The 19,649-nt window shown below is 47.9% G+C and overlaps 2 protein-coding genes and 2 long non-coding RNA genes across 4 annotated transcripts; 1 reads left to right on the top strand and 3 right to left on the bottom strand.

Annotated features, from left to right (window-relative positions):
• Positions 1-654: 654 nt before the first annotated feature.
• On the bottom strand, positions 655-3,001 carry LOC4349318 (proline dehydrogenase 2, mitochondrial). The gene is made up of 3 exons (XM_015757226.3): positions 2,339-3,001; positions 1,017-1,903; positions 655-888 (listed from the first exon to the last, which is right to left on the bottom strand). Exons 1-3 carry the CDS (start codon positions 2,873-2,875, stop codon positions 840-842), a joined length of 1,473 nt encoding a protein of 490 aa, XP_015612712.1. The 5' UTR covers positions 2,876-3,001; the 3' UTR covers positions 655-839.
• A 4,838-nt stretch (positions 3,002-7,839) lies between these two features.
• Positions 7,840-8,609, top strand: LOC136353580 (uncharacterized). Its single transcript, XR_010736884.1, has 2 exons — positions 7,840-8,136; positions 8,259-8,609. It is a non-coding gene; the product is annotated as an uncharacterized lncRNA (long non-coding RNA).
• Positions 8,610-10,860: 2,251 nt separating this feature from the next.
• LOC4349317 (uncharacterized) lies at positions 10,861-14,951 on the bottom strand. The gene is made up of 3 exons (XM_015757917.3): positions 14,794-14,951; positions 11,956-13,806; positions 10,861-11,683 (listed from the first exon to the last, which is right to left on the bottom strand). The coding sequence occupies exons 2-3, from the start codon at positions 13,795-13,797 to the stop codon at positions 11,348-11,350; spliced, it is 2,178 nt and encodes a 725-aa protein (XP_015613403.1). The 5' UTR covers positions 13,798-13,806; positions 14,794-14,951; the 3' UTR covers positions 10,861-11,347.
• A 2,350-nt stretch (positions 14,952-17,301) lies between these two features.
• Positions 17,302-18,181, bottom strand: LOC136353679 (uncharacterized). The gene is made up of 3 exons (XR_010737073.1): positions 18,088-18,181; positions 17,723-17,990; positions 17,302-17,594 (listed from the first exon to the last, which is right to left on the bottom strand). It is a non-coding gene; the product is annotated as an uncharacterized lncRNA (long non-coding RNA).
• Between the last annotated feature and the right edge of the window lie 1,468 nt (positions 18,182-19,649).

The raw sequence follows: 19,649 nt of genomic DNA, 5'->3' as shown, positions 1-19,649 counted from the left end.
ACAGAACGGTCTATTAGCACATGATTAATTAAATATTTGCTATTTTTTTTAAAAAATAGATCAATATGGTTTTTTAAAAGCAACTTTCGCATAGAAAACAAGAAAGATAAGTTAGGAAATCTGCGTAGGAACACAGCCTAAACGTGTACGGAGTAATCAGATAGCTCCCTTGATACTTGAACGTGCCCTGCATGCCGTACACGAGCAGAACCTGCATAGATCTTGAACTTGTTGCGCTCATCAAAGAGGTCAGAATGCCACGCATCTCTGATCAAAACACACATGTTCGATCGGCTTCCACGCATAGTGCAGGTGTCACCTGTTGTTCAGCATCGTCAGCCCAATTGCAGCCGACAGGAGTATTCTCCAGAAACCGCACGTGGTGGACAGATTTTGTGATGACAGAATGAACCCTGCCTGAGCTGCACGATGGTCTGTTCGAACGCTGAATTTGCAGGATAGCCTTCGAAAACGTGTGAAGATTTTACTTCAAATTCCCGGGTCATCCACGAAGCGCGCATCTGGAATACGTAAAACGGTGGTGTTTTGTGACGATAAGTCGTCCGTGCAAACGAACTTGCTGGAATTTGAAACGCGTTTACGGAACGGAAGCCTCTCGATTCAAGATAAGATCAGTGCAGCACGAGCACATCATTTCGTTGATGATTCAGTTTATTCAGAGATCACTATCGATTGATACACCAATGTCTGTTCTTTTTTCAGAATGATAGGAGTATTTACAAGTTTACGACTTCTACTCATGACTCGATCGCTTCACTCCCAAGTCCCAGTAGCAACACAAACAGATAAGGCAGCCTCAGTCTTCTGCCACCTCACTTTCACTCACGTCCCAGCATTGCAGCCTTGAACCTCCTCACAAGCTCCTTCCTGAAATCAACAACAAATCACCCAAATTAATCTCATCAATTCATATAATTATAAAATCTGTCGCAAAGATTTGAATCTTTTTGGTATAAAAAAACGATGGGAGATTTTGATTTGTGGATTGCAATTACCGGAGCAGCTGTCTGTCGAAGGAGGAAGACGAGAGCAATCCCCTGTTCTCCTCTGCTCGTCTGATGAGGTACGGGATGATCTGCTCCACTGGACCGTACGGCAGGTACTTGCTCACCTGGAACCCGGCGTTGCGGAGGCCGAGCGAGAGGCCATCCGCCATGCCCATCAGCTGCGCGAACTGCAGGCCGCGGTCGCCGCCGCCGCCGATGCCGAGCTCCAGCGCCCTCGCCGCGGCGAGCTGCCCGGACTCGACGTTGTGCGTGGCGAGCGTCACGGCGGCGGCGCCGCGGCGGACGCGGTCGAGGAGGAACGCGGCGCAGCCGTTGTAGCAGTCGTGGGTGTCCTGGATGCTGCGGTGGACCGGCGACGGCACGCCGAGGGAGGCCGCGAGGCGGGCCTCGCGCGCCAGGTACGCGCCGCGGACCAGCTTGAGCGCGAGGCACACGCGCTCGCCCTGCGCCGCTCGCGCCATGGCCTCCAGCCGGTCGCGCGCGTCGCGGAGGTAGGCCTGGACGGTGCCGTGCACGATGGGCCTCCCGCCGCCGTTGAACGCCAGCGCGCCGGCGAACGTGAAGTAGTCGATCGCCGGCTGCACGGTGGCGTACTCGGCGTCCACCAGCAGCGGGATGTCGTACTCCGCGCACCGCTCGCCGATCGCCAGCAGCCGCCCGTGCGCCATCTCGAGCTCCCTCTCCTCCTCCGCCTCCAGCGCCGGCGGCTCCGCCGCCGTCAGGTACAGCGGGCTGGAGACGCACAGCACCGGGAACCCGTGCACTTTCCATGGCAGCTTCGTCGCCGGGTGCTTCTGCTGCCACCGCAGCAGATCACTCGCCTTCTCCAGCAACGCGACCGGGCACAGCGCCGTGATCTTGATGCACACGCTCGCCTGCAACGAACACGCAAAAATCCCAAAGCAATTCAGCAACCACACAAATACTGTCTTAGCTTAATCACTATGCTAATTATGGTGTAGTAATCTCGTTCTGTAGTGTTGTTGAGTGTAATTAAGAGTGATTAGAGATGTCTAAAAAAAGGATTAGTTGATGGTATTAGGAGGGTTTTGATGAGAAAGCGGGTGGAATGGAAACGAGCGGCGGAGAGAGCATGTCGGAATCATGTGGCTAGTTTTCAGGGCCCACGAGGCAGTGGCATCCGTGCGATTCACTGGCAGTTTACTACCGGAAGATTCCCAAGGAATCCGCGGGTCCGCTCGCGCAAGATTCCGTCCTACGTGGCAGCCTCCTGGTCCCACAGCCACGCACGCCGACAGCGAGGAGAGAGAAACACCGGCGAGGGTTAAGCGGCGGCGGCGGCGACTCACCGAGCCAGGAGGCAGCGCGGCGGCGACGTCGATGGCGGCGAGGAATCCGGCGGCGTTGCGGTCGCAGGCGGGGCCGTCCTCGGCGTCCTCGATGCCGTAGTCGAGGATCCCGCCCATGCCGCCGCGCCAGAGGCGGCGCACCGCCGCGGCGGCCTCCTCGGCGGTCTCCCCGGCGCAGAAGTGCTGGTACGCGGTGGCCCTCGCCGCGGCGCGCCCCGCCGCGCTCCCGGCCACCGCCGGCGACCTCAGCGCCGCCGTCGCCACGTCCACGAGCGGGCCCACCGACAGCGCCTGCAGCACGGCGAGCGTGCGCACCAGCGACGTCGACCTCTCCCCGGCGAACAGCCTCTCGGTATCCCCAAACTCCAACACCTGCGCTCCCTGCGCCTGCACCTGCTCCTGCACGGAAGACGCGACCTCCTCCACCGCCTCTGCGGCGCCTCCGGCGGCCGCGACGGCCGCCTCCGGGAGCTTGGCTGCGGCGGCGGCGGCGAAGGAGGCAAGCACGCGCTTCTGGATGCGGGAGGCGATGGCCATGGAAGGTCGGACTTGTGCCTGACACACCCAAGAAAACACAAACCAAAGCAAGAAATGCTCTCCTCGGAGGAAGAAGAGATTCAGAAGAAGGCAATGAATTTTTCTCCGGTGCAAAACTAGCAAGACGAGGAGGAAGACGAGCACCAGGTCGGGGCTTATAAAGGAGAAGGAGGAGGAAGTAAATTGATCAAAAGGCTGTAAATTCGCGAGCTGGTTGAGGTTGAGGTGAATCCAAGAATGGAGGAGATATTGCGGGGTTTTTTTGTTTCTATATATAAAAAAACGAAAAAAAAAAGGAGAAGACTCGCGACAATTGACAGGGAGAGGATGAACGAGAAATGGGATGGAAAACAAACGGAAACACGACCAGAGTGAAGGCGAGGTTAACGCGCGCGTGAGGCAAAAAATATATATATATCCATGCAACGGCGTGTGAGAAGGGACATGATGATGAAAGCGAGCGGCGAGCGAGATCGCCGGAGGATGCTGCTGACTCGGCCCTCCCTTGGAATGCGTTGACTGACTCGGATCCTGCGTGCCTGGATGGATTAATCTTTTTGTTTAATCCCTTTCCTTCCACGCCTCGATCTCTTTCCTTGCAAGCATGTACTCCAGTAGACAAGGTTGTCAGGATCGGGATACCAGACAGTATCGTTTTGCTTAAAGTAATATCATATTATAGAATCGTATCATAGTATCGGGATACTATGATATTTTCTTTTTTAAGTTTAATTAATATTTATATTAATTATATATAGACATTCTATATAAAAAAAATATAGTAACGATATATGTCATGCAAATAGAGACCTTTATCAAGAGAAACCACATTGGTTTTGATATATTTAACTGATTTTTATATAAATTTGAGCATATTTATTTACATTATTTTCAAACCAAGATATTTTAAATAATATTTTGTAGTATCGTAGAGATCGTAGAATCGGGATACCACCTAAGATTTCGTAGGATCGTGTAGTAATGAATAGTAAGATCGAGATATTATGAAAATTAGGATATTAGGTGGGATCGGTATCGTTTCGGCTTGGTAGGATCGTAGTATCGTAAGATACTAGGATACAAATCGGGATACTGACAACCTTGGTAGTAGGAGTAGCACTTTCCAGTTTCCAGGTCTCTTTTAGGTGTTTCTCAAAAGGAAAAAAAAAGTCATTTAGGAACTGAAAAAACGTGCTGGAATCCGTTTCTCTTAAAAAAATGTGCTGATTTTGAAAAGAAAAGATAGAGGATAATTTACAATATATAGACGGGGTCTACAGAAAGAATATAAATATGTTTATGATAAAGACATTTGAGACTATGCCCTTTTTTTTTAGTATTGTGCTCTAATTTACCCCCTTTTTGTTTACTCTCTGGTTTTACGACTTTAATTTTTACCACTTAAATCTCTCTGGTTCATTTGAGATTTTTGGTTGTGCTAAATAGCTCTGCTGCAAAATGGGATAGTTTATCACGACATGATTAATTAAATATTAATCATTATAAATTTTGAAAATGGTTTATTTTATTTTAAAACAAACCTGTATATATAAAAAGTTTTTTTTAAAAGGTAATACGAAAAATAAGTGGTCAAGACAGTAAGTTTTATTAATCCATGAGACATTTTTTTTTAAGAATTACACAATACAACACAGACACCCATAAAGCACACGCACTCACCTCTGTGAACACACGCATGTAAACCCTACCCCTATAAGTATCTTCGAAGACTGGGCCGGTAAATTCTAGAGAGATTGACGAAGTCACCACAGACGTCTCGCTGTCGACGGGTACGTCATCTACCACTGAAATCACAACGCCGTTAAAATCCTGAAAAGTTTGCTCCCATGGGGAGTCGAACCTAGGACCTCAGGTGATACTGAGGCTCTTGTAACCACTAGCTTGTAGGCCCTTTCGCGAGACGTTTTAAAATTCTAATGACAGCACTAGCAATCTGTACCATTCTTCTTGATGCCGACGGTTCCTTTTTCTTAAGGTGATAGTTATGGTTTTTACTCACCTATAGTTGTTGCCTTGCTGATGGCTGGATAATCAGCAAATTTCAAAAGTCATTTTCTGACTTGACAGCATGAAAATATATAACCTTGCTATCCCTTTATAGTTTGAATTTGGATTAGTCATTACTAGAAAATAGAAATGTTACTCTGACTTACTTTTTTTTTCTCACGCGATTTAACTTGTAACACATATATCCGACTATTTTAAATCTAAACATGTGTTTTGTTTGGAGAGCTTAAAATTCTGAGAACCAGCTAGTTGGTAGCCAGCTTCGAATGTGGAAAAGCTGGGTTTTCCAGTTTCTGGCTTCTAGTTCATTTTCTGTATTATACAACTACAGCTTCTTAAAATCTGAATCGGAAGCTAACTGTTTGGGTGAGCTTCTAATTTTGGATGTTACATAGGATTGGGAATTCAGGATCCTCTGCTTTGCCAACTGCAGAGTCATCAGTATCCTCCTTGCCTTCCAGGTTAATTTCAGCTCTCACGAAATGCCAGATCAAGCTGGGAATCTGGGATACGACGAGCAGGATATGAATCCCTACAGCAAATTAAAAATTCTCATAACTATTAAAGAAAATATAAGCTTTGGTAAAAATGTAAAATGCCTGACCTGAGTTCTCTGTCGTATTGTGTCTCCTCGGAGGGCGACCGGTGCAGCCAGCCAACGGCGGCAGCCGGCCGGGACCGCGGCCAGTGCAGCGCGCGCCCCACGCGCACGCACTCGATACCGACGGCTGTGCCGACAGCGACGCGGACGGCCGTGGCTCGCCGGCGGTCGACGTCGCCGGAGACAGCCGCTGCAAATTATGACGGCGCGCCCACACACCCACACACACGTGAGGCTGCCTGCCTGCCCAGCCTGGGCTTTGCTCATCAGCATCAGACAGGATCAGATCACAGTCTTAATTAGCTGCTGCTGCTGCTGTACTAATTAATGGAGTAGGAGTACTTACCATAGATGCATAAGCTGACACTCGCCTGAGCTGGACCTGCATCAGCGTCTACTGTACCATGATCTTGATGACTTGATGAATCATCGATGCGTCGACCTCCCGGTTAGCTGGCGCGCCGACTTATCGATCCGTGCGTGTTAATTAATGGCAAGGGCTCCCACATAACCGTGAAACTTCTGCTCTAAACCCTGCGATTATAATACGTTATCATCTCTGATGGTTCAGCCATGTGAGCTATTGCTAATAAAGAATTGAATTGCAAGTTGCTGCTGTGTGTATCGTCGTCATGGCGATTTTGACAGTTCTGCTCCCTCCATGTCCAAATATATTTTTCAAACACGTCAAACGATTGCACATTAGTATATTAGAATAAAAATTCATTCTTAATATATTTGGATGGAATCATTCAGTCTACTCGGCGAAAAAAAAGTATATTACAAGAAAATAAAGTTTTACTTACACAACGCGATAGGTCGTACCGGCCATTTCTGAATTACAAGGAAAGAACTGCAGGGAGAGAAATAAGGAAAAAAATAAAAACTAAAAGCTGCCGCTCCTAAAAAGAGGGAGAGAGGAGGTGAAGGAATCACATATCGGGCCCCAAGCTCCGCGCCCAAATACTTTTTACTATTGGCTGTCACTGTTTCAATTTTTATCGGTTAATGGTTTTCTTAAACTCTTTTCTTCTAATATATTGACGTGCAATCTTTTTGCGTGTTTATTTTTTTTTCTTTTTCTTTAAGATGGTTAGACTATGATGAGTGGGATATTGAATTATTGATACTTATGTTTAGGACGTAACTACTTTGATAATACCAAACTATTTCTTAAGATTTTTTTTTGTTGTAAAAAAAAGACGTACAATCAAAATTGAAATTTGAGTAGTTCAGTCTTCACCCGATAAGTATTCCATGGAAACGGAGGGATCGGAGTACCATATTTTTGTTAGCTACACGGCTCTTTGTGTGTGACGGTCGGCATGTATATATGGTGGTAGATGCCAGCAACCTACGCGGCCTTTGCCGCGCCGTTGCTTAGCTACTTCATCTCTAATTATCTTCCTTTTGGCTAGTGGTTGAGGCAGCGGTTGTTATCTGTCTCCGTTATCATGTCGCCTTCCTGTTCTTACTCTTGATTTTGCTGTCGATTTCCTCAGCTCACAAGGGTCACAGTCGCATGCATCTCTGAATTGAATTTTGCTGTCGATTCTTGCAGTTCAGTTGGATGCCGTGATCAACCACTGTACTCAGCCGCGGTTAATTCTCTGAATCTCTTTTGTCCCACACGGCGAGAGAGAGAAATTATCAAATGAAAATGAATCTGACGAAGCTTCGTAAGCCGCTTTCATCTTACGACGATAAAATCAAGTCAAATCAGGCCAAATTACCCGTCGGCCTAGCTTTGCGTGGGATGCGTTTGGTCTCGTCTGCATCATCATCGCTGCCGGTGAAGTGGTAAGCCCGCCGCCGCCGCCGACCACCGCCTTGAGGCTTCCTTGGGCCAGGCTCTATGCGTTCTGGGCTTCACCTATGCACTGGGCCGTCGTGACTTGGGCCGTTCTCAGCTTTGACTTGGGCCGGCCTCAGCTACTTTACGGGGCCTGGTTGCTTCTTCTGGACTTGGTTTTCCAGTGGAATAAGTTCATCTAAGGTCCCTTAACTTGTCAACGAATCCGATTTCCGTCCTTCAACCGCAAAACCAGATACAACGAGTCCCTCAACTATCAAAACCTATGCAGATTAGATCCCTCGGCGGTTTTTATGGCGGTTTTGACTGACGTGGCGCCTATGTGGCTAATTTGACTCGGTCTCGATCTGATGTGGCACTGACGTGGCAATTTGATCCGGAAAAATAATAAAACCAGTGGGACCCACATGTCAGTTTCACACACAAAATAATAAAAAAATTGTGGGACCCACGTGGGCCCCATATGTCATCCTCTTTCTCCCCTCTCATCTCTATCCTCTCTCTGTCTCACCGGTGGGAGAGGACCACGTGAGGTCCACCGTGCCGAGGCTCGGGAAGGCCGATGGCGTGCAGGAGGCGGACCTCGCCGTCGACGCCGCCGCCTGCTCCGTGCACTGCCACACCTACGTCGCCAAGGACACATCCAAGTTAAGCAGAGCACCACCGTTGCCACGAACACCATTTGATGACAACACTTCTTGAAGAAATCGATTGGATCAAGCAGGTGCTGCGGATGTGCGGCTTCCAATGAAACCTCGTCTACACGCGCGCGTGCATGTGCCTCAACATCATCCCTCTCTCCCGGCCGTGCGCGATCAGGTGAGACGCCGCCGTGCGGCGACGCCACCATCACCACCAGTCCACCACCACCACCACCTCATCACCATCTCGTCGTCTCTAACCGTTCGACGCATTAATCTTTCACGTACCTATCGATACAGTGAGGCATCGACCTATCCAAGGTGGCGGTGCTCGTCGGCGAGAAGGGCGATATCGACAGGGAGCGCCTCCTCCCGGGGCTGCACAGGACGGTGATCCTGCCGGGGATGGTCGCCGCCGGCAGCGAAGAGCTCCTCTGCGACGAGGACGGGTTTACCACGGAGGACGTCGTGGCCATAGAGTCCCCCAACATCGTCACCCTCGCTGACGGCCAGGACATCGCCGCCGCCGCCGACCTCCTCAAGGCCATCTGAGCGAGCTGGATGCTCTGCTCTGCTCTGCTCAGCTTCACTTCACTTTTGCAAATTAAGCTTGCTTCCATAGAATATTGGAATGGAAGTATAATTAATCGAGTCGGCTCAACGGCGGCACGCGGCTGCAGCGGCAACCGGCGAGGGGAAGAGGAAGGGGCCTCCCGCAGCGCCTCCTTCTTCGCAAGGAGGGCGACGATGGCGGCCTCCATCTCCCCCGTCGTCATCTCCATAGGCAGGCCGTGCAGCCCCGGCGTGCCGCCCGGAGATCCTCGGTGTCGAGGTGGCTGCGGCGGAGACGGTCTCCCGCTCCTGCTGCCGCCCGCCACGGCCTCCCACGGCGGAGACGACCGTTGAGAGGCAAGAGGGGAGCTAGGAGGCGAAGCGGCGGCGAGGGATGTGGCGGTGGCAGGAGCGGCGGCGGAGTCGGTGGTGGTGTTGCTGGACAGAGAAGAGAGAGGAAAGGGGATAGAGATGAAGAGAAGGAGACGAGAGAGAGGAGGAAGAAGGGAGGGGTGAGAATGACATGTGGGTTCCACCATTTTTTTATTTTTTTCTGTGAAACTGACATGTGAGTCCCCGTATTTTATTATTTTTCGGATCAAATTGCCACGTAAGCACCACGTCAGTGCCACATCAGATCGAGACTGAGTCAAATTAGCCACGTAGGCGTCACGTGAGCCAAAACTGCCATCGAAACCGCCGAGGGACCTAGTCTGCACCTGTTTTGATAGTTGAGGGACCCGTTGTATCTAGTTTTGCAGTTGAAGGACGAAAATCGGATTCGTTGACAAGTTAAGTGACCTTAGATGAACTTATTCCTTTTCCAGTAGAGAGAACTATAGGGCCATAAGGTCCAAGGACCACCGGCCCGGACCAAGGCACGATCATTTGGCCAGGCCCAAGCACGACATGGCCCGACTAGTGTCGGGCCCGTGCTGACACGGCCCGACAGTTGCCTTGGCACGATGGGCTGGCCCGTCACAGTACGGTCGAAGAAAAATAGTAGAGGGATACAAAATATACTTAATCAACCATATAAGGCAAGGCCCAAAGAAAGAGGAATACAAAATAGATTATTTCCAGCCATATAAGACACATCCCAAAGAGTTGAGGGGGAAAAATAGACTTATTCTATGGAGAAGCACAATGGACTGTCGTGCCTTCGGGCCAACCCAGCATGACCCGAGTCTTATTGGGCCATGTCTGGGCCATGTGTGTAGCCCATGGGCTAGCACGGCATGCCCCGACGTGTAGGTCGGGCCATGCTGGCCTGACTGACCTTGGCCCAGCCCGGCCGTGCCAGGCAGCCCATTTGGCCATTATAGAGAGAACAGTATCTGTAGAAAATATAAATAATTGAGAATCTGACAGGAAAAAAAACATTCAGAAACCTGTTCTTTCAGAATCTGATAGTAGGAAAAATCATCCAGGAACATGTTCATTCAGAAATCTGGTAGGGAGAAAAAACCATTCAGAAAACATGTACATTCAGAATCTGATAGAAACCCTGTTCATTCTGATTCCAGTAGGCAGCCAAGTAGCCAACGCAGTGACGCACGGACAGCCACCGTATGGAAATGGAGTCAATTCATGAAGCTAGCAATTGAGTACTGTAGTACCATCTGGAAATGGAGTCAATTCATTTCATGGAGCTATCAATCACTGTTGTACGAGTATACCATATGAAAATGGAGTCATTCATTTCATAGTAGTAGTAATTACTGTACTACAGTAGAAACAGGTAGCTCCATGTTGGTTGGAAAGGAAGTATAAATGGAGATGCAGCCTTGCAACTGCAGGGAGCAGCAAAGGCAAAGGCAGGAGTGCAGGAGGACACAGTGGCATGGGGCTCAATATCATCATCAGAGTCAGGCCAAACCTGGGTCAAGGCTCAAGATGGTCCAACCTGTTGTTTGTCAGCTGATACCCATCTCTACCTGCTTGTCTTCCCTCGCGTATTCTCGTGGGTGGGATCACCAAACAAACCAAACTAGTGGTAGCAGCTCATTTTGCAGATCCAACCTCACCAGATCCACAAATTACCTGGCCCAATTATGTTCTTCAGGATCAGGATCAGGCTCAGGGCTACTAAAGTCAGAAGCAGATGAACCAAGCCAACAACAACCAGTGCAGTAATTGAAGCAGACACTGCACCAAATGGCGCGGTTTCTTGCCAAATTCCAACTCCCGCCTCTGGTTCAAAACTTCTGGAGCAAAGCAGTGCATATTCAGGTACAGTACAAAGCAGAACAAAGCAAATTTGTGTTCAACATATTGGTGTTAGCAGAATAGCAGTTAGAACCTTCTTCAAGCCGAATGAAAAATGCAACCACTGGTGCTAAAAAAAATCTTACAGAACTCTCACAAACAAAGCCATTTGATTTAACTAGATGGGAGTTACAGGAAATCTAGATTGACTCACAGCATGCCACATCTGCGTTTGTAAGAGTTCCGTAAGAAAAAAAAAATTGGTACGCAGGGCCAGTTCAATTTGCCAGGCTCCAAAAAGAACTTGAAGCAATGGAGAGCAAAAGAGTGATGTCCTGTACAAAAAAAAAGGGCAATGGCCATATTCTGTCTCTTGTAATTGGTTCTACTAAGAACCGTGTTTGCTTCAGGACTCATACAGATTTATAAACCTGGCAAAAATCTAATGGCTACTGCTATAAACTGAAGAAGGTTACCTCCATCCTTATGAACAGGTCAAAAGGATATTTTTCCCTTTTATCGCACATCCAAATGATCATGATCATAGTCAGATCATGACCGACAATGTTGTACATAATGACACAATTCTGACTTGTATTTTTGTTCCACCGGGGTTACTGGTCCGTTGATTATACTCTTCCCATGGGTGAAAACGGTGGGTCAAGGACGATGGATGGAGGTGTTTTTTCTTTTCGCCTCTTTGTTTTCTTCTTCTTGTTCTCTTTTGTGGTTACCGATTCAATTAGCTGCTTGACTTCATCCTTCAGGAGCATCTTCAGTGAGCTGGAGTACAGCTTATGCTTGAATTTCTCAATACCAATGGCAGAAGAAACTTCAGAACAGTGAAGCAAACAAATGCAGACTGAAAATGCCTGCAATGCTGACAACCGTGCGTGGAAATCCACCGAAAAATGTCCATTCCCAACTGCCTTCATCGAAATGGCAGGGAGAGCCTCTTTGTTACCCTGTTTCAATGTTTGGAGAGCACTAATCAGTAACGTTTGTTACTAAAGCATGTAAACTGCCGTGTCTATAAGTAAAGATGTAGTATATTTCTCCAGTACTTTTAAGGGAGGATTTAACAACATGATCTTCAACTACATCTATAAAAAATATTATGGCACTGCTAATTCATGAATATTCAGACATACTAAGGTCATGATCTGAATGCAGGAACTTACCGCCTTAATTGTGTTTGCAGTAAAAGTATAACAAGGAGAAAAATTATAAGGCGTACCTGAAAAGGTAGTTCCATAGGATGCTTGCTTTCAGTCATCACTGAATCAACCCAATGACTATCATATGCATTGTCAAGGACAACAATTGGGCAAGACATATCCCATCCACCACAATCGCAACCTCCACCAGTCTTCAGGCGGTCAAGTAGAGGTGATGGGCTGCTTTCATCATCCCTCGGTAAACCATGTGCCCCGCCTGCTGCAGCCACTTTAATGGTACCGGATGATGAGCCGTCTTTCAATTCTTTGGATTGGGTTTTGTGGAACGGCACTTGGATTACAATAGCAGCAACCTCCAAATGAGGATGGAGATCTTCTCGGGACCAAAGACTAGATGTTGATGCATCCGAGTTATTCCTTGTATTATTTTGCCGCTCCATCAGATTATTCCTCTCTAGAGAACCCCTAGATATCGAATTATTTACAGCACTGCAGAATTTTGGTTTGCTGGAATCTGTACATTGAATTCTTTCAACAGCAGAACTTCGTCTCGCATGAGCAATATCGTACAAGACAAACTCACTGATGGCTGAGTTATTCAGAACACCATTTTGTCCAACTTCAGAGTACAAATAGGAAGACACATGCATTTGGCCTACAATTGGAGGCAAACATCCCCGTCTATCCTTTGGGGTCTTTCCAACAGTACTTGTTCGCTTCCCTGTGCTATGGAAAGTGTAAATCCAATTCAATTCGTTTCCGGCTTTCCAAATGTTAGCATAAATGGATTCTTCTGGGCCCTTGGTACAGAACTCAAAACCAAAAGAATCATTAGTGGGATCCAGTTTAAGAACCGCATGAAGATGAGTTGGTGATGAAGTAACCGTCAAAACTTGAGCTTCCTTACTTTGCTGGCAATTAGGTGTGAGGCTTTGTTCAGTCCTTGAGATACCGCTCAACAAAGATTTCCGCAATACACGGCCTTTTCCTTCAACCAGCAGGCTACTATGTTTGGCATCTTCCTTTTCCATAAGAGACGGATTCCTAAGAGACTTGGACTTCATGATAGGATCCAGAATTTTCTTGAATGGACTAGATCGAGCTTTTGTGGTGCTGTTAGCACCATGAGTACTCTCTGGTGGACATGTAGCATCAAAAACACCAACCTTTGTTGACAAGGACTTGGGCAGTTTATTTACTAGGTCACCTTCACCATGCTTACTCCCATCAGAATAAACATCAACCGAATGTTGGCAATTCGATCTTGCATCTTTGCTACAGGTTCCTTCTATCTGTCTCGTGTGGACACTTTTGCTGGTGTCTTCATCAAGAGATATCTCCAGGAAATCATCTCCTGCACAATCTTTCAGCAGATTGCAGTCCTTGCGTGGCCTCCCAAGTCTTGAATGTTCATCAGGAAGCTCACGCAATGAAAGACTAAGGAACTCCCTGGTAGCCTGTTGAACTTTACTACTTGCATCTATGGAAGAACTCGGTTTGCACGAACGGCTCTGTTGCCGCGATAAGTAAGGTCCACTTGTGCTAGGCTGAGAGGATGAGTCCACAATCTCAAAGGACATAAATGAATCTCTACTGAGTGCAGAATCTATTTTCCTCCTTCCTTCTTGGAGTTTCCTCAGTCTGCTAACATCACTAGAACTCTGGTACATAGAGCCGCGCTTGTGCATGATGCTATCATCTTGGTATGCCTCACGTCGGCTTGAAGGCAAACTTTTGCAATGGAAATTTGGAATCTGCTCGAGGTGCAGTTCTGGTTTTCCATCTGGGCATTTCAACATGTGGTGTCTGCCCGGTTGCACTTCCCTGCTAGGACTGTCTGCCTCCTCATTGATAGATTGCATTGCTTCCTTAGCTACTCGTTGTCGAGAACGATTTCCCATAGATAAAACCTGCATGTCATCAAACCATTATACATTATTAGATGTTTAGGTCCGTAGCACTATTCAAAGAATCATTTTTTTTTTTTGCTGCAGGAAAGGATTACCGCCTTCTTTTGTTTTGCCACCAAGCAAATAATTTCTACTAGTACACTGCAATGAAAAAGGTGGATCAATCTTAAGATCCACCCACCCTTCTGTATCTTATAAAGGTAGAAATCTACAGTCATACACAAGCATACAAGCAGTTTGAGCAGGGAATGATACTAAAATAACTAACCAAGAGAAATTGGGGTAACAAACTGGATGCTGGGATGCAAAACGAGATAGACAATAGAAGAAATGTTGAAATGATGCCCTCATCAGTAAAGGAAAAGGTGGGCGCAGTGGCGTCATCCCTAATCTTAGAACCATAAAAGGCAACTACTATAAACTCCATATTAGTAGCCTAGTAGGCAAGACAAGTTTAAGAGGAAGAACACAATATGCCTAACTAAAAAAAAGATCTACTTAATCTACTGAATATCCACCCTATATTATCAGGAAGGATTAAAAAAACTGTTCTTTTTTTTTTCCTTTTTTAAGCGCAAACTGTTTCTTTTCTCATATAAATACAGTGCAATGCATTTCTTGCATCCAAGGAAACCTCGAATCTGTTAAACAAAATCTGAGAGAAAGATGAACATGTCCACATGAATGCCAGTCAAATCCCTCCACCAAACAGCCAAAACTCTTCCTGTCCAAAAACTCCACAGCACTCTCGCATCTGCAGCAAATCCAGCCAATACAAGTCCCACTGGGAGCTCTTGAGGAAACACATAAACAGCTTCCTCCAAAGAAGAGTTGTCCCTCTCCAGACTCCACCCGCAAAACCAATCCAATCTCAATCACCCCAACCCAAATCCCCAACCAACCACCTCAAGAACACAGCCAGCCAAGAACAACATCTCCCATGAACTGAAAAACCTTCTGAAGAATGAATCAAGAAACGCCCATTACCTTTGCAAGGCGAAAACCAGATCAACGCTGAAGAAGAGCTAAGATTCCTCGAGCTCCTCTCTCACTCACTCTCCCTCTTGAGCGAGTGGAGTGAGGATGCAAGAGGCATTGGGGGCAGTCGCCAGCACACTCTTCTTGGTTTCGCCTCTCCTCTTCCTGAGCTGAGCTTGCTGCTGGCGGCTGGCGAAATATTCTGAAATCTCTTTGCGCGTTTACTAGCTATACTAGCCAGATACGGAGATGAAATATCGTCCTGACACGAAGGACTAAAGTGCAAGATTGTGTAGGAAGTGAAGTGAGTGGCCTCGGATATCACGAGCTCGAGGGGGTGTCCTCCTCCAGCTGTTGATTAGGCCACCTAATGATTAATTAGTGCTCAATTAGTAGCAAAGGGTATTTTAATTGGCTCTCTGGGAGAACGTGTCATTGCTGGGGAGTAGTCACTGCTCACAGTGGAGTTCTTTCTTGTTTCTGAACTGCGTTACGTTGCAGTTTAGCAGTACTGCTGTAAAATACGCGTGAATATTAGAGAATAACCTAATATCAAATATAATTAGAAAATGTGAGGCTTCTAATTTAGATCGTCTAGTCTATCATCTTATAGAGATAGCCGAAAATTCCTGGGCGTTTCTCTACCAGTACCACTATGATCTGCATTGCCTTCAAAATGGTCTTGTAAAGCTTCCTTTTTTTGTCGTTAATTCATTAATCTTTGCTGGAACAATATTCATATTAATATATAGAGTAAATAAAAAAGCACTGACCTTGGAGTGATGGACCAGTGCGGCGTTGAGAAAATTTTCAGCTCAAGACACGAGAAGAAATAATCGCCATCCTGGTGGTTGCTTGCAACCTGGACGATCTGAAATTCTGAATGCTGTTCGTCTACCTCGAGCCGGAAGAAATCATAACGCCGCTCCACCCACTATAGATTGCGTGCACTTGACTGGATCATATCAGAAGCTCTCCTGCTTCTTTCTGCTTACGGCCATGGCCCCCCACATCACCGTAGTAGCATATAGCACGGCTGCACGACGAGCAAGGCCATGGATGTCGCGCAGGAGTGCGGACGACGTCACTGACACGTGGCGAGATCTTTGAGGCAGGGAGGGTGTGGGGACCACTTTCTGATCACCGTGGGCTCCACTCGCCAGTCGCCACTGGTTTCTCTTCTTCTGCCCCCTATCATCATCCACCTCCAGAATCTCCTCTCCACCTTTGCCTCTCTCTCCCTTTCAGCTTTTGATGATTCGATCACCTGGTAACATATGAACATTCTGATTCAAGTTAGCTAAACAATGCTCAAAGTACTCTGTACTCACCATTTCATCAAGTAGGTAAATTGATGTTCAGACACATAATCATCTGATCAAACCACCGACAGTGATTTCTTCAGGCTGGAACATATTCGGTAAAAAAGAGCTAAGTGTTGAAAACTCGTGAAAATCATACCTAAAAATTTTGTAAATTGATGAAAAAAATATTAGAGATAAATGTAGATATGAAATACATTTTCACCAAATCTCAACTCCAAACTCAACTTCGTTTAAGAGATTTGGTGAGAATATATTTCATATCTACACTTATCTTTAGTATTTTTATCATGAATTTACGAAACTTAGCTCGTTTCGAACACTTAGCTCGTTTTCACCGGATATATCATCGTTATATAAATGTTCAGTTGCAAGAACTACTAGCTATAGCAGCATACCTTGATTACTGCCCCTGTGATCGATCTTGAGCTTACATTAGGCTGAACAACCTAATGTATGTAGCTGGACAAATATTTCTGATGCGTTGGTCGCATTATACTTAGCTTAGGTTAATTAGCCATAGCGGCTACACATCTAAAGATGCAGTCACGTTGTGTTGCCTTCCAAAAGCATCAACAGCAAGCATGCAATGCATGATGCGTGGCGCGTCCCCCACAAAAAAACACAATCCGACGACTAAACAAACAAAAGCATCGTCATCAACATGGGGTGAGAACCTGTCGTCAAAGATTCTTGGCCTGATCCACAAACCACCAGCTTAATTAGTTAGCTTGTCTCCTAGCAATTACTACTGCTAATTAGTCAGTCACACACTTGCTGCTGGTCCTGAGAGGCTGAGATGCCCTGTGCCTTTTACCCACATCTTTTACTAAAGTCATCCTAGTGCTAATTGACTATATATACTTGCTAAGTATTCTCTTTTTTAATCCAACAATTGAAGAAAAAAACATTGGAATTGGTCTATTTGCAAGGTGCAAAATAGCAGAAAAAAGAGAGAGAAGAAATTACTCAGGGTGCTGATGAGTCATGACAGAGATGCATGTGCTAACCTGCAGAAACCTCAACCCTGTAGCCTGTAACTCTCTGCAATAACCAAACAAGCGCTTGGTTCCCTTGCTGACGAGCAAAAAACTGGCCTGAATGCGACTATGAACAGTGTGGTATCCTATGTGGCTAATGCAGCCGTGCTTGCATTTCAGAGTAATCAAGTAATTGGTCAGAACTACTAGTTACAGAAGCAGAAGCGATATATAGTATTTATCATGCAAAATCGAACCTGCTAATATTCAGAGTTTCAGAGGAGGGATGATCCTGTTTCAGTAGCTACCTGTGAACTAACCCGTGCCGAATTTGTACCCCCGAAAAATCACATCCTGTCACAGTGTCATATGTTCGTAGCCGGTCGCAGCGATCAAGGTGACACCAATCCGAAAGCCTGAAGCTCTTAACTGTGTGAGTGCCGTAGTAGCAGACAGAGGGAAAGACAAGGTGACTGTAGAATGATTAATTGGCTCGCTCCATCATCCACTGTTCATGCACACGGCCATGAAATCAGACAAGGCAAACATTAGAGTACACTAGCGTATTTAATAATGTACTGTGTAGATTGGAAAAGGCTGGAGAAGCTAGTTTTACCAGAGCATTTCAGAAGTTACCTTGATCACGAGACCGATTTACTGACGAGCAAAACAATGTGCCAACAATTCGATGTTTTCTACAGGGTTTGGCATGGCCTTTGTTGTGCTTCTTGATTTGATCTACAGTTCTGTGCACTTGATCCATGGATGCATAGATGCCAAGTACAAGAACTGGACACGGGAGGGTACTAGCACTTGATTAAGATCATAGTTAATTAGTAACTAAGAATATCGATGCATGGACGATTGCTGCTGGATCCCGTACTGTTGTCTGCCCAAGGAACCCCTAAAATTAATCGAGTCAATGGCCCTCTTAACTTCAGGTCTTCAACCCTCGTTAGAACTAATTAAGCATCGTGGAGAAATTAGGGTTGGATGCATACCTCCATCCATGAATCTAGGAGTCACGCGCTCGCACCGGCGACGGTGGTCACGGCCACCGGCGATCGCCGGCTTCGCCGCCTCGCCGGATCTCGTAGCCTTGCCTCATTCTGTTCGGCCATCGGCCTGCATGCTAAGTGGGCTGGCCCATAACATGGGCCAACCTTTTGGTCCTATGTGGGCCGTATCCGTTGGCGAATTGGGTCTACATTTTGGTGGACCTTTCATGGGCCTCCTCGACAGCCCGAGGACCAGACTGGGACGGCCCAGGATTTAGTGGGCCTGTTTAGCGATCCAAACAAGTATGGACTTTAAAGTCAGATAATCAGAATTGGGAAAAGTACATCAGAGGTCCCTCAACTTGTCATCGAGTTACAGAATCGTCCCCCAACCACAAAACAGATATATGACACCCCTTAATTTACAAAACCGTTCAATTTAGGTCCTCAGGTGGTTTTGACCCTGGTTTATCCGACGTGGCGGCTGAGTCAGCGTGGGACCACGTGTGCCCCACTTGTCAGGTGTACACGTCAGCACCTAATCTTTTTCCTCTCCTCTCTCTGTTCTCTCTCCTTCCTTCCTCCCTCTCGCTCTTTGCTCTCGCTAGGGATAAGCACGGCGGCGCGCGCGGCCTGAGGGTGGTGCGGCCGGCGACGAGCGGCGGGGTGGCGTGGCGATGCGGCGGCGGCGGGCCGGGCGCAGGCGGGCGACGCGACTGCGGGCGCGGAGGTGGAAGCAGATGGATGCGACGCCGGCGAGCTCAGGGCAGAGAGAGAGAGAGAGGGGGGCGAGTGGAGGGGAACAGCGGTGCCGCCTGATGTTCCGCTCGAGCTGCGCCTTCTCGATCTGATCCCGCTCCATCTCTTCTTCCTCGCTGGCGTCGTCCTCCTCCTCCTCGTCCGGGCTACACCGCCGTCGTGCTTTCCGTCCGGCATCGTGCATCACGGTCACCTCATCGTCTTCGCTCTGCTTCTTGGCCATCGCTGCCGCCGCCGCCGCGGGGCACCCTCCCTATGCGGCGGGGGTGGGGGGGGGGAGCGGCTGGCGACGGGGCGGAGAAGGTCGATGAGCACTCATTGGCGAAAAGGCTGCAGCGGCGGGAGCACGCTCATCGGCGAAAAGGCTGCAGTCACGGCTGGTGGTGGAAAGGCGGCAGCGGCGCTCGCCGGCGGCTGCCGCGTGTCGTCTCCGCAACACTGGCTTCCGTGGACAGTGGCCCTACGCCCCTACCCCCTCCTTCCCGCTAAGGAACCTCCGCGAGCTCGCCTTCATCAACCCCAAGGTATCGACCGCCGGCGAGACCGCGAGTTCCTTAAGGCCATCCTCGGCAAGCTCTAGGGCAACCCCGACGTCTTCCACCGCCGCCGCCTTCTTCGCCCCACCGTCACCACTGCGCCGCAGCTCGGGGGGATTCGGCGTGCACCAGGGTGCATCGTTGAACGAGGAGGCCCCTACCGCTCTCTCGATGGACGCCTCTCCCTGCCAGCCGCCACCACCTCGGGGGGATTTTGCTTCCACCTTCGCCTCCGCCATCGTCGGAGCTTGTCGGGGTCACTTCCCCCAA

Source organism: Oryza sativa, chromosome 10 (assembly GCF_034140825.1).
Source record: "Oryza sativa Japonica Group chromosome 10, ASM3414082v1".
NCBI classification, from domain to species: Eukaryota; Viridiplantae; Streptophyta; class Magnoliopsida; order Poales; family Poaceae; genus Oryza; species Oryza sativa.
This window is presented reverse-complemented; position numbering and strand designations above follow the sequence as displayed.

What these genes read in the sequence shown, in the direction of transcription:
- LOC4349317 (XM_015757917.3), bottom strand. Translation starts at nt 13,797, where the DNA reads ATGGGAAATCGTTCTCGACAACGAGTAGCTAAGGAAGCAATGCAATCT. An exon ending in CTATGGAACTACCTTTTCAG is followed by an intron (nt 11,684 to 11,955) that starts GTACGCCTTATA and finishes ACATTGAAACAG; the next exon opens with GGTAACAAAGAGGCTCTCCC.
- LOC4349318 (XM_015757226.3), bottom strand. Translation starts at nt 2,875, where the DNA reads ATGGCCATCGCCTCCCGCATCCAGAAGCGCGTGCTTGCCTCCTTCGCC. An exon ending in CCGCGCTGCCTCCTGGCTCG is followed by an intron (nt 1,904 to 2,338) that starts GTGAGTCGCCGC and finishes TGTTCGTTGCAG; the next exon opens with GCGAGCGTGTGCATCAAGAT. An exon ending in TTCGACAGACAGCTGCTCCG is followed by an intron (nt 889 to 1,016) that starts GTAATTGCAATC and finishes TGTTGATTTCAG; the next exon opens with GAAGGAGCTTGTGAGGAGGT.